Source organism: Convolutriloba macropyga, chromosome 7, assembly GCF_964194025.1.
Source record: "Convolutriloba macropyga chromosome 7, txConMacr16.3, whole genome shotgun sequence".
Classification (NCBI taxonomy): Eukaryota; Metazoa; Xenacoelomorpha; order Acoela; family Convolutidae; genus Convolutriloba; species Convolutriloba macropyga.
The window spans coordinates 8,852,326-8,864,411 of NC_134474.1; the positions used below are offsets into that span (position 1 = coordinate 8,852,326).

Genomic DNA, 12,086 nt, shown 5'->3' on the forward strand with positions numbered 1-12,086 from the left:
TCCCTCTTCTTAAACACTACTGTCAAATAGCACTAAGTTATAAACACTTCCGTCACTTTGTACGGCCAATCAGAGCGTAGATTCTAATGATATTTCTCATGTCTAAAGAACTAAATAGAGTTCAGTATATCAAATGGCTGGGTGGTGTTGGAAACAGTTCTGTTAGGAAAAATCCAGAGATAATTTTTGACTGATTGGGTTATAAAAGCGAGCATCTAAACTAGAAGTGATATAATATAAAATTTATAGTTTCGGATGATGATTGGAGAGAAAGTCTATCAGATGAAAACTAGAGACTAGAAGACTCGAACCAATTGTTGTTCACAGCTTGACCAATTTTCACAGCAGAACGCTCCCAAGTATGCATCTAGAACCAAAATCCGGACATTGCTAAATCGTTTTAGGGATGATTGTAGCTCACTGACTTTTATAAAAAAAAAACTGAGCTAACCATTTATAAAAAATTGTCCTCAGATATGTTAGAAATAATCAGAAAAAACTAAGGCGCACAAAAGGCAGCCTCAAACTTACGGTTATAGATTGGAAGGGTGAAATGTTCCAAAAAAATGTAATTCAAAATTTTCATTTGATAAATTTGAGAGGTCAAGCTGCTTATTTGCTTAGTTTTAGAACAAGGAGATCAAATTTATATTGCAACATATTTATGGACTCTTTCTATTCGGATGGTCGTATCCAGCGACTTTGTATTTATTTTTGGGACACTTGAGGCAAGGAGGGATTTGGGCCATTGTTTATGGGTGTATATCTAACTGGCTAACTAAGTCGAGGACTGCGCAGTTGACTTTTTGAGAGTGATCAGGATTGGCTGGTGACGCGAGGGACTGAAGTTGGTGCTATGCTTCAGATACTAAAACGGGCAAAATTCATCACTTGGCGAGCAGTAAAACAGAATAATAGAACTAATCGTCAGACACTCTATACACCCTTAAATACCTTTTCGTTTAGGCCAACGTATTTTATTTCTAGAAGTTCAATGCAACAGCTGTTAATTCTGAAAGCAACGTTTTCATTCAATTATGATGAGATAAAAGATACTTCAAAACTGTTTTCTCTCCAATTTTGTTTTTCTCAAATTATATACGATGCAGTGATGTCTCATAGTGGGGGATCACTGGATTGTCCTAAGCGGCTTAAGAGCAAACCCCCTTTATTTATATGAAAAAGAAAAAGATTTTGTTCTCGAGCATTGAAAAAATGAAAGAAAAAATTACAATTTTCGAAAACTTCAATTTTTCCGCAATCTCTTTGTTCGACTGCCATCATTAATTAAATTTACAATTAAAAATAATGGACGCATTTTAGAATATTGTAACATTAAAGGTATTTCTCTTCTATAAAGTCTGCACAACCTTCGAAGCACATGTTTTTAGAAACTTTCATAAACAGCTTGCAAGTGTTGAACTTTTATACCAGCCAAACTGACAGCCTGTTTTCAATACCAATATTACAAAAAAATCACTATACAATATTTTGAATTGTCATAAGAGCAGTCATTTTAAACACTCGGTATTGTAAAAAAAAATGAATTTTCCAATTTACTGCTTTCTTAACGGTTCTCAAAAGTACGGGAAACACTTAAGTTTGCACATATAGCGTTGAGGCTTCTGAAATCTATTAACCTTAATATTAATGCCAGCTAGCAATGGCTCTAATGAGCTTCGATAACTTGATGCACTATGACCTAATGACCAGACCTTATCGGTTTATCCCGTTTCTTTTGATTTTGCTCTTCTTGACCTAATTCACTACATTGCGTTATTCAAGGAGTGGAAAAGTTTAAAATCCATGCAGTTTAAAGAGAGTGAGGTAAGTCACGCAAAAAATAAAATAAGCCTGCTAATTGAATCTACGAATCATTTTGAAAGAATAAGAAGAAAGATAACATGAGAACGGCCCGGCCAAAAAGGGATATCTGGAAAAACAACACCCAAAACAATATTTCCAAAACAACTCGCAATACAAACAAACTTCAATGAATAACTGACCGACCTTCAATATTAAAAAAACAAAGAAACGCTATATACACAGAAAACCGAGGAAAGCGGGAAAAGGACAAAAAATTGTTAAACATGTAACTCCAAAGAAGGTTTAAAATGCTACTTTTCGATTGTTATTCTGGGAACCTTTTACAATTATTGAATTCTACAATGAAAAACTACAATTAACAACAATACTACAATGAAAAAGGCAAACAGCAAAAAATCGGAAAAATACAAATTTAAACAATTTTTTGGTAAATGTATAAAACCTTGAACTGTCAAGTCACAGTTGCAATACCTATATAACAGTTCTAGGTTAAAAAGTTAATGCCAAATGATTAACTCAGAAGAAATAAGCAAAAATAAACAAAAAATAGGAAAATTAATTAAAATTACCCCATTTTTTTAAGCAAACAACTCAAAATTAAAATCTAGGGAAAGATCAACTAAATCACAAAAATAACTTAGATCAACCAAAAACTCCCCAGATACGAAAAAAAATTACAAAAAGATACTAAGAGAAAGATTACAAAACTACTAAAAACGCATTCCACAGGGGAAAAATGGCAAAAAGCTCAAAATTGAGCCTTAAAGCCTCCGAACGCACTAATACTAGTTTTTATTGACACAAACACCGGTATCCGATAAAGTTAAGTTAAAACTAAAAAACGTTTCGAATAAGCCGCACGAAAAACAATCACTGTTAGCGAAAAACTTTTTGCACCTACTTTTCTTGCTCTCTCAGAATAATGCATAAACGAAAACTACAAAATTCTCTTTCTGCTTTTAACTTTTGTTCAGCAGATTGACCTAAACACTTCCTTTCACAAGCACCATTTGACTTCCACTAAAACACATCCCCTAATATAGAAGTCACCGATTAAAAACATTCTATAAAATAGAAGTCACCGATTAAAAACATTCTATGTTTTGTCTCGCAAACTAAGTTTAAGTTGATTTAATTATGAGAGTCCGAATTGTAGATAACCCGAGGGATGACCTCAAGCTTAGGGGAGGAGTGAAGAGGAGGAGTGGTAGAATAACGGGGGGGGGGGGCGACTTGCAGGGGGCCGGGTTGATACTACTTACATATTCGGATAGCTTGTATATGTGGTCATCAAAGTGTGACTCTACTTGTACTGAAGAGAAGACTCCTCTGAAGGTGTCTGAGTCTTTGCAGATTGAGACAAAGTCATCGAATGAGTGGCCCCTCTTAGGAGCTATCAGGATGGCTTCGCCCTGAATGAAAAATTGACTATGGCAGCTCGAATTTCAATGGACTTTCTACGTTTGTCACCCCAAAATACTGCTTATCAATTGCATCACTCACAGGCACAAGCTATATAATCTCACAATTTTTTGCCTCTATAATGTGACGGTATGAAATGAGCTCGAACTCCCTCTATGAGAGAGACACAATTTTGCAATGGAGGCATAGCAAGGATCCTTCAAACTTGGTTGAATGCTTCAAATAAGAGAATCAATTGACTCACCCCCGGCTTCAGTACTGTGCTTATTGTGTTAGCGAGGTGTGTTCTGAACTCATCAAAGAAGAGGCTGAAACAACACATATTCAACGACAATTTAAAATACCTTGGAGCATCGTGAAAATCTTATCAAAACTGGACAGTTCCCCATTATATCCATCGGGCAGGAAATAGCCGTCCATTCCAAAATCCTCCTGATTAAGGTATATTTACCGTTATTGGTGCGCCGTATTAGATCTAGCCCTACTGAGAGATGATTTAGCACCACTCGGGGTGACCTCAAGCAAAACAAACACTACGACTAACGTCTGGCGATTTGATCTCAAACGACCAAGTTTTTTCTGAAGTACTTTTTGTCTAGCTTAAGTACATTTGGCTTGTTCGCTTCGTCGAGTACACAGTGCTAAAAATTTTAAGATTAGGAGCCTCCCTTTACACATTAACCTCCCTTTGTTTCCTCAAAACAGTTTTGGTGAATCGCATACTAGCATGGCTACTAAGAGAGCTGCTCATCCACCTAATGCCCCCTTTACCTGTTTATCCCCGTTTTTGAGGACAAAAATTAAAGGAGTCAGACGAAAAATCGATCCCATAAAAAAGTCAGTGGGACTAATACAAACATAGCCGGCAGATTGCCGGAAAATAGCCGCCCTTGACGCGCTAGACGCACATCAGGATTGAAACAGAAAAAAAAGAGACAAAAAATTCACAAAACATTTTTCATGTTTCAATTGTTCTAATTCAGTGTGCAGATTCTCAACCTCGACTTACTTCAGCTTCTAAACAGAAGGGTATTAAGCTTAATACTTATATCAGCCAGCAGTCGCTCTAATGAACTTTGATAACCTAATGCCTTATGACTTAATGACCGCGCTTTATCGGTTTATCCCGTTTCTTGAGTTTGATTTTGCTCTTTTGACATTAACCGTATTCACTACATTGCGTAATTCAATGCGTGAAAAAAATAGAATCCATTCAGTTGAAACAGTGAGTGAGGTGCGTCAGAAGTCAAACGTGAAAATCGTGATTTATGTAAAACGAAAAACGTGATCACAAAAGGTAAAGCGAATAAAAAAGGAGAGCGCCTAAATAATAGCCGTTTGAGAGGCTGACGGCAGCTATTAATTAGTACAAACTTTGTTTGAGATCAATTAAAATGTGCCCAATAACTTTCAAAACATAGCTGGCAGATTGCCAGAAAATAGCCGCAATAGCTTCGTAGATCTGCATTCTCAAAAAAAAACAGTAAAAAAGACAGACCAAAAAACTGTAAGGCTGATATGTTTTATATATTTTGATTAAAAATCTGTATAAGTGTTTGCTGCCTCTATTAGCTGCTCTCAAATAACCTTCATTTAGAGTGACACACACCCATTTGACCATTTCAAATCAAAGAGAGGAAGTCATTTTTGAGAGTGAGGTAAGTCAAGTGTGACCAAAAATTTAATCATGCGAATGAACAAAAAACTTGCTCAACTAACAGCGAAAAATGACGTCACACACGCACTTCAGTTGAAATTGCATTAACGAATGAACAAAAAGCAGATTTGAAGTGGTTGTGACGTCATATGGTCGTAACAAAAATCGCGACGACGAAATAAAAAAACCACGTTAAACAAACGTTCAATTCTCTCAAATAGCTGCAAAACAGAAACTTTGTCGACTACAAAAAAGCTTCTTTAACTATGAATAAAACTGACGAAATTCCTTATATTAAAAAAAGAGTGTTTAATCGAAACTCAAAAACAGTTGGCAGACTGCTTTAAAAATGCTTTCGCAGACCCCTGACCAGCCTACTGATTTAATCAGGTGGAAACAGAAGACAAAATGTGTCAGCACATTTTTTCCAGGTGTAGAATGTGTTCTAATGTAGTCTACAGTTTCATTTGTTTCTCTAAAGATGGCAAATTTAGCTTATAAGTCGGCTTACAATAAACTTAATAGCAATATCAGTTAAAAGCATGCTCTAAAGAACTAAATGACAGTGCCCTGGGTTCACCGCCTTATCCTGTTTCCTAGTATTTCGCGTTTTCACCTCAAACATATTTTCAGAAACCTGATGAATGAAAGCTTAAAATCCAATTTAGTTAAGAGAGTAAGTGAGGGTAGTCAGAAAAGAATGTAAACAAATTAACATAGCTGACAGACTGCCAGAAAATAGCTTTGACAGCTTCTAGACCGGAAAGCGCAAAAAAAGACAACAAAAAATGACTAAAGAAGAGAAAATTCAGTTTTTTAACAGCTGCTGAGACCTCTAGTGAAATTGCCGCATGTGAACAAAAACTACTAGCGAGAAAGCGAATTTTTGTTCAAGCACCGTTCTCTCACTCTACTTTAAAATTAGAGCCAAAAAATATCACGCCGCAAAACCACTCCCTTTTTCGCTCCATTTCCTGTTTTGGCGTGACCAAAAATCACTACAATTTGACTTCAAAAATCATGAAAATGTATGAACAGATCTTAAAAAAAGACAGCGCCCCAATACAATTCAAATTCTTTGAATTGTAAAAAATAGGAGCGCTATAATAGCCGGCTGAGAAGCTGAGGCAACTATTAATAATAATTTTGTTTCTGCGTAATCGCAGCAGCGGCAAAATGAGTTAAAGCGAAAAAATGTTCGAGGTAAAAAAAAATAGGAGGGCTATAATAGCCGGCTGAGAAGATGAGGGCGACTATTAATCGGACATAACTGTAATCTACAAATTTATACTTAGCAATATTTAAAATACTGTTCCAACATATCGTACCGAAATTTTGTTATAGTAAACAGAAAGACTTCTGAACTTTGTACTTCATTAATGAAAAAGATAAGCGTCATAATGTATTTAAATAGTCTAACCAGTCGGCTGATATGACGTAATCGAATTGCTCTTTCAGATCAGAATGCTTCTCTTCCACAAAGTCCCACCTCAGAACTCTAAACAGCCCTCGTCAATTAAAGAAACTGTATTAATATAAGGCACAGAGCACAGAAAATAATAAGCAGAAAGAAGAACGTATCGCGTGTCAACTTACCTGGATTGAAGATTTTGATTCTGCAGTTGGTCTTTATTGCGTTCAATTGATAGATCCAAATCTGCAAAAAAAAACATTTTTTAGAGATGATTTCCTTGCATAACATGATCATAAAATTTCTACACGCGCAGTGCAATCAAATTTGGAACAATGACCTAAAAACTAGCATCATAATTGTTCAATTTTAGCACCCACTTCGTAGGGTAATTTATGGTTTCTGCAAAACTATTCATTTCAATCTTAAAATTTAATCCATTTTTAATCTTAAATTTTAGTTTAAGTACTATATCTCTTTTCCAGGTTGCGCAGATTCCTAACGCTATAAAGAGATTTCTGAAACACTAACTTGAGATAGATTCTTCAGAGCCATCGGTTAGCATTACACGCTCGCAATCAACTGCCGCAGCCAGCTAAAACGGACAAACAATTTTCCCGAGTTAATTTCCAAACCAAGCTCTCAGGAGGTAGTGTGTGGCTTTTCCCATTAGACCGGAAACGTTTCCTCTCAATACTAAAGCAATGGCATAAACTCAAAAAAATGAAAATTTGCATGAACGAAAACCCAACTGAAACAAACATAACCGATTAACGTCGGGCGAATTGCTCTGAAAAGACCAGCGAGCGGTTGGCTTCGGTAGTAGCTTAGGGATGCTGGCATTAGGGATGTTTGAGCGGAGTGAGGGGATTAAGCGACGGGGATCAAGTTATGTGCGCGTGTGTGTGTGTGTGTGTGGGGGGGGGGGGGGGTAGGGATGCCAAACTTTAACTTTTAAGACTAAGAACCCCCCCCCCCCCTCACACCCTGTCTCACAACAGTTTCGGCGAATCGTATAATTGGAGACTAGTGAGCTGAAAGGCTAAGAGAACTTAATGCCCGCTGGGCGCTACCTGCTTATCCCGTTTTTGAAAACAAAGTTAAATAGGTCAGGCGAAAAATCGCATAAAAAAAGACCGACAGGACTAATATAATTACAACAAACTTTGTTTGAGATCAATTAGAAACTACTATTTTAAGATTCAGTCTACGGTGAGGGTTATTTTTATCAAAAAATTTATTTTCTCATGATCAGAGGATGAAGTCTCTTTGTGTTCAATGAACTCACTCATCTTTTCTTTGTTTAAAACAGGTCCCATATTCACAATATTAATTTTTACTTGATAGTGATATGAAACGGCTCCGTGAAATCAATACAGAATTAGTCGAATTATCATAAGTCTGTTCCACTATGCCACTAATCCACTTACCAGTAATCCTGCTAGGCAAGTCATGCCTCCACCCAGCTCTATCACTGATTTTCCCCTAAAACACACAACAGACCACTTTACATTCAGCACATTCAGTTCTCGTATAGCTAGCCAAACAGTACACCTTATTCGTGGGATGTTTTGCCCCCCCCCCCCCCCCTCCCCCCAGCTTAGTGAGCATAAATTTTTTATGACCCCCAGGCGCACGTGCTATTTTCTTACATAGTAACGTGCTATATAACACCCTATAATTTGTTACTGGGGGTCAAAAAACACTGGGGGCCGAAACAGAATAGATCCGAACCTTTTTACATTGAGTACCATAGTCGATTTCTGATCTGATAACAAAGAAACAAAATTGAAGTCAGCCAAAACCCGACTAGGGTTCAATTTGTATGCAACCCTCCGTCCTCCTCTGACTGTGCTATTATATTACACAACTGATCTCTTTCGTTCTTCCGTTTACCCCCCCCCCTTCTGGGGACGTGAACGTAAACGATCCCAAATTTCCCGCCTCGTTCCTAATTACTGACATGCTATCCGTTGTTTCGATTTCTACACGTGCATATTATATCCATTTATGTTCAAACTCATCTTTGGTGATAAAACTAAAACTACTTGACTGCAAATATTTTAAATATTCGCCTATGGAGGACAATTTTTCAGAACGGTAAATACTTTTTAAAATATTTTCTCCATTTATTTTCAAAAGTACCCGGCAATCAGATCAAGATCAGTTTTTGGGATTTATTTCGTTTCATTGTTACTTGCTATTCTGATTATACCCCCCCCCCACCCCCACCCAGTCCCCCAACTAATCTTTGTGCATAGTGCAGATATTATGTTGATGTTACGAAAAGTTACTAGTTACAAATAAGTGGTCTTTATTTTGGGGAAGGGTGCTGAAGTAAGATCTATTCAACCCCAGCTTAGAACCCATATAACTTCTACAACCCACAATCACCCCAAATTTACATACTTGTTACATAAAACTTATATCAGATGTTGTAAATGGCACCGGCAGGGGCAAAAATATTGTCAAAATTACGAGTCCATTCCCCCCCCCCCCCCCACCACGGAAATAAAGCCCCCCATTATGGTTAACATACAATAATCGGGGGCTATAAGTGACGGCGGCGGCGGGGGGCACAAAGCTGGCGGCGGGGGGGGGGCTATAATGGGAAAGACCCAAAATTACAGTTCATCGAAGACTGCGGTGTTCGACTTGATCAGACACGAGGACTTTTTAGGACCAAAAAGCGGCTCTCACAAGCATTCAACAACAACAACAATGCAACGGGAGCTGGAGGAGTAATGCAAAGTGGCACGGGAGCTGGGGCCACTAACACGAACTCACTATTTCTAATTTCACTTTTTCCAACTTTGAACAATAACGGGTGTTCCCATATCCCAGGTAAACAAGATTTTTGCTTTAATTAGACGATGTGAACAAAGAGCAAACTAAATTTCGTTTTCGAGTAAATAGTTACTATGGTCTGATGGCAATTGGGACCCGGAATTTCAGAAATGACAGATAAGTGTCGGCTGAATTGAACTCAAGCGACTTGACTAAAACTCAAAGAAATTGCCGCTTACAACATGAATTTGCCTCTCAGCATTTTCCTTGGTAAACCACAGATTTAGAAAACAGTAAGCTCTAACAGAGCTGCGCAGCAACGCGATGTGCTCACACTTAACTAGTTTACTCCATTTCTGTGGACGAAAAGTCAAAACGGATTAAAAAATGACAGGTATTAGAAAGCTAAAAAATCCAGTGCTTTAAAATTAATTTTCTTTCAAAAACTGAGTATAGAGATTTTATTTCATCCAGTTGTATTATGTGTCGCTTCTCGTCCCGTGATTAGCTGATTCAAATTCCGATTTTTTAGCTGCGCGGGATAAAAAAATTTTCAGAATAAAAAAGTAAGGCAAAATGGGTGACCGAAGACCTCCGCAATAATAAATCTACGCTCTGTTGACAGCTTAACAATTAAAAACAATTACTATATGTAAAATTTTGAAGAATGAGGATACGAAAATACCAAAACTCATAAAAAGCCGGAAAAAACTAACTGATAATCTGAAACACTATCTCAAATGCCACCTCAGTCGAAAAACATTTTAGCTACAAACCTAATTGAAAGCAAAACAAAATAACCAAATGCACGAAAAAAACGACAAGAAACGGTTAGATGTACGCACTTTCTGTCGAAAAAAAATAGTGCAGTAAAAAATCCTAAGAACAAAATACGTCTCTCTCTCAGCAAATTTGCTCAACGCAAAAGTTTTACTCACTTTTGCTCTTCATATTAGAAGTCTTCTTTAATTATTTCTTCAAATAATACAAATTAGAAAAAAAAACTTTCTTTCATGCACTTTGACACAAAAAATAGTTACATATTGATCAAATTTTTGTCATATACCTCAATAAAACACTGCATTTAACCAAATAAACTGCATAATCATTCTGAGACTGAATCCGCGCACAAGAAACATGTGTCTAATATAATTCCAATTAAAGCAAATGTATTTGGACCGAAAACTCCCAAAGTAGACTAAAAACCCAAAAAATTGTTCAAAAACCACGGATTAAAGAAAAACTCATCTTAACTCCCAAAAATACCTCAAAATGAAATCAAAAACATGAACAGACTAATGTCGGGCAAACTGCTCTCGAGCGAAAGGCGGGGTATTTTAAAGGTGCAAAGATTCCTTCGCCGTAATAGTAGCAAGCATTTACCACTCCGCTATCAAGACTTCGAGCTAATTTTTTTCAAATCTGATTTGTATTAGCAACAGACTTATTTTCCGAATAAAAGCAATTTAGTTCACATACAATTCAATTAGTCAAGCGGGAAAAAACAGTCAAGCAAAGACTGCGTAAGAAAGACAAACACGTTCACAATAATTGCTTCCAAATTCTTTCGAGAGCAATTAACAATCCTAATATCTTTAACATAGGCCATTGAAACTTTTAAAGCGAAGACCAACTGCTAAAAGCAATGCAATTTTTTAAAAAAGCTGCACGCGAACAAAAAATGCTAAGCACCAATTTTTTTTACACCTAAATTTCTCTATTTTAAAAGAAGGCACGAATGTAATAACCTCCCTCTTTTCTCCGCTCTTCAAATTTATAAACCATGACAACTTTGTCAAACGTTTCCCGCAAACTTTCGCTTTTTGTTCGCTCACCTATCAAAAAAAACAATACCACCTCTTCGGATATGGTTTTCCGAGTCTTAAAAATAAATAGAGGGCCAATAATAGCTCCGCTCAGCTGTCGCTATCGCCGCTATCAATCGCAGCTATCCCTCCCCCCCCCCCCCCCCGCGGGCGAAACGATGGATTTTTATATGCAAAATTGCCGAATTTTGATTCACTCGTACAATTTTTCAAAGCAATTTGAATTAATTGGCTAAAACTAATTGGGTAATTATATTGAATTAATTGGGTAATTATATTCAGGTATTAATGAATTAAGAAATAGTATCTTTGATTGTTGCTGCAAACGATAGTGGTTTATTGGGCCAGAATGCGTCTACAATGAGAGAAGTGATCAGACTGTTCAGAGAGAAGGAAGAGATAGAGGAGGAGTTAAGAGAGGCAGAGACACTCCAAGTCAAATTAGAGGAAGGTATCACCATCAAAATCGTTGTGCTGCTTTAACAAAACGATTTTCGAACCAGCTCTTTCGGCGCTCAATTTTCTTCATGAACCCCACTCACAAATTATGTGTTGTTATATGACACGTTTTTTTCTAAAAAAAATACCAAGTTCGCTTGGGAGAGCGGTAGACATTGTATGCCCACTAAACTGGGTTGTGATCCTTATTTTCTATGGACAAAGAAGTTTTGTAATAGGGGCGTAAGGTATTGAGGGGGAGATAATAACAGAAAAAATGTAGCTCCTTTTTACATAAACAGACGGTAACTTGTTCAGGTCTCAAAGACGAGTTGGAGTCAATAGACAAAGAATACGAGGGAAAAACAACAGCAGTTTACAGGGAAGCACTGGACCAAGTGTACAGTGTGAGTAGAGACATCTCAGACAAGAAGAGAGAGGACAAATTGGAACAGGAACATCATCTCTTTCATTTTCCCACTGTGAACAAAACTGTTTTCATTAGCCTAACAAACTAACGTGCGTTTTTCTGAATGGATGTGCAGTTTTTATATCCTGCACGAGTAAGATACGAGCTTAAGAGGTACGAATAATCATAGCAATTTATATAAATGTAATCGAGTAAAGGAAACAAAACAAAGAATTAATTTCGTTGCTGTACAAATCTTTACATACAAACAAATAAGATCATGGAGATCTTCTATTACAATTTGCCCAA

General features: G+C 37.0%; 2 protein-coding genes across 3 annotated transcripts in view; one reads left to right on the forward strand and one right to left on the reverse strand.

Moving 5' to 3' along the window:
• Window positions 1–605: 605 nt before the first annotated feature.
• The window catches only part of LOC142342932 (calmodulin-lysine N-methyltransferase-like), a 28,650-nt gene continuing 17,169 nt past the window's right edge, over window positions 606–12,086 (reverse strand). Inside the window, exons 5-11 of the mRNA XM_075394611.1 lie at window positions 7,748–7,802; window positions 6,849–6,912; window positions 6,503–6,563; window positions 6,327–6,404; window positions 3,494–3,557; window positions 3,090–3,239; window positions 606–868 (exon numbers count right to left, since the gene is read on the reverse strand). Coding sequence (XP_075250726.1) covers window positions 779–868; window positions 3,090–3,239; window positions 3,494–3,557; window positions 6,327–6,404; window positions 6,503–6,563; window positions 6,849–6,912; window positions 7,748–7,802 — 562 coding nt within the window. The 3' untranslated portion in view covers window positions 606–778. The remainder of the gene's footprint in view (window positions 869–3,089; window positions 3,240–3,493; window positions 3,558–6,326; window positions 6,405–6,502; window positions 6,564–6,848; window positions 6,913–7,747; window positions 7,803–12,086) is intronic.
• Window positions 8,302–12,038, forward strand: LOC142342583 (uncharacterized). 2 transcript variants are annotated; one of them, XM_075393958.1, is made up of 4 exons: window positions 8,302–8,417; window positions 8,998–9,096; window positions 11,263–11,381; window positions 11,687–12,038. In XM_075393958.1, exons 1-4 carry the CDS (start codon window positions 8,395–8,397, stop codon window positions 11,884–11,886), a joined length of 441 nt encoding a protein of 146 aa, XP_075250073.1. In that variant the 5' UTR covers window positions 8,302–8,394; the 3' UTR covers window positions 11,887–12,038. The 2 variants fall into 2 exon arrangements, with proteins under 2 accessions (XP_075250073.1, XP_075250074.1); XM_075393959.1 differs by lacking the exon at window positions 11,263–11,381 and having other exon boundaries at window positions 8,998–9,161.

What these genes read in the sequence shown, in the direction of transcription:
- LOC142342583 (XM_075393958.1), top strand. Translation starts at nt 8,395, where the DNA reads ATGGAGGACAATTTTTCAGAACG. An exon ending in GGAGCTGGGGCCACTAACAC is followed by an intron (nt 9,097 to 11,262) that starts GAACTCACTATT and finishes TGCAAACGATAG; the next exon opens with TGGTTTATTGGGCCAGAATG. An exon ending in CCAAGTCAAATTAGAGGAAG is followed by an intron (nt 11,382 to 11,686) that starts GTATCACCATCA and finishes TAACTTGTTCAG; the next exon opens with GTCTCAAAGACGAGTTGGAG.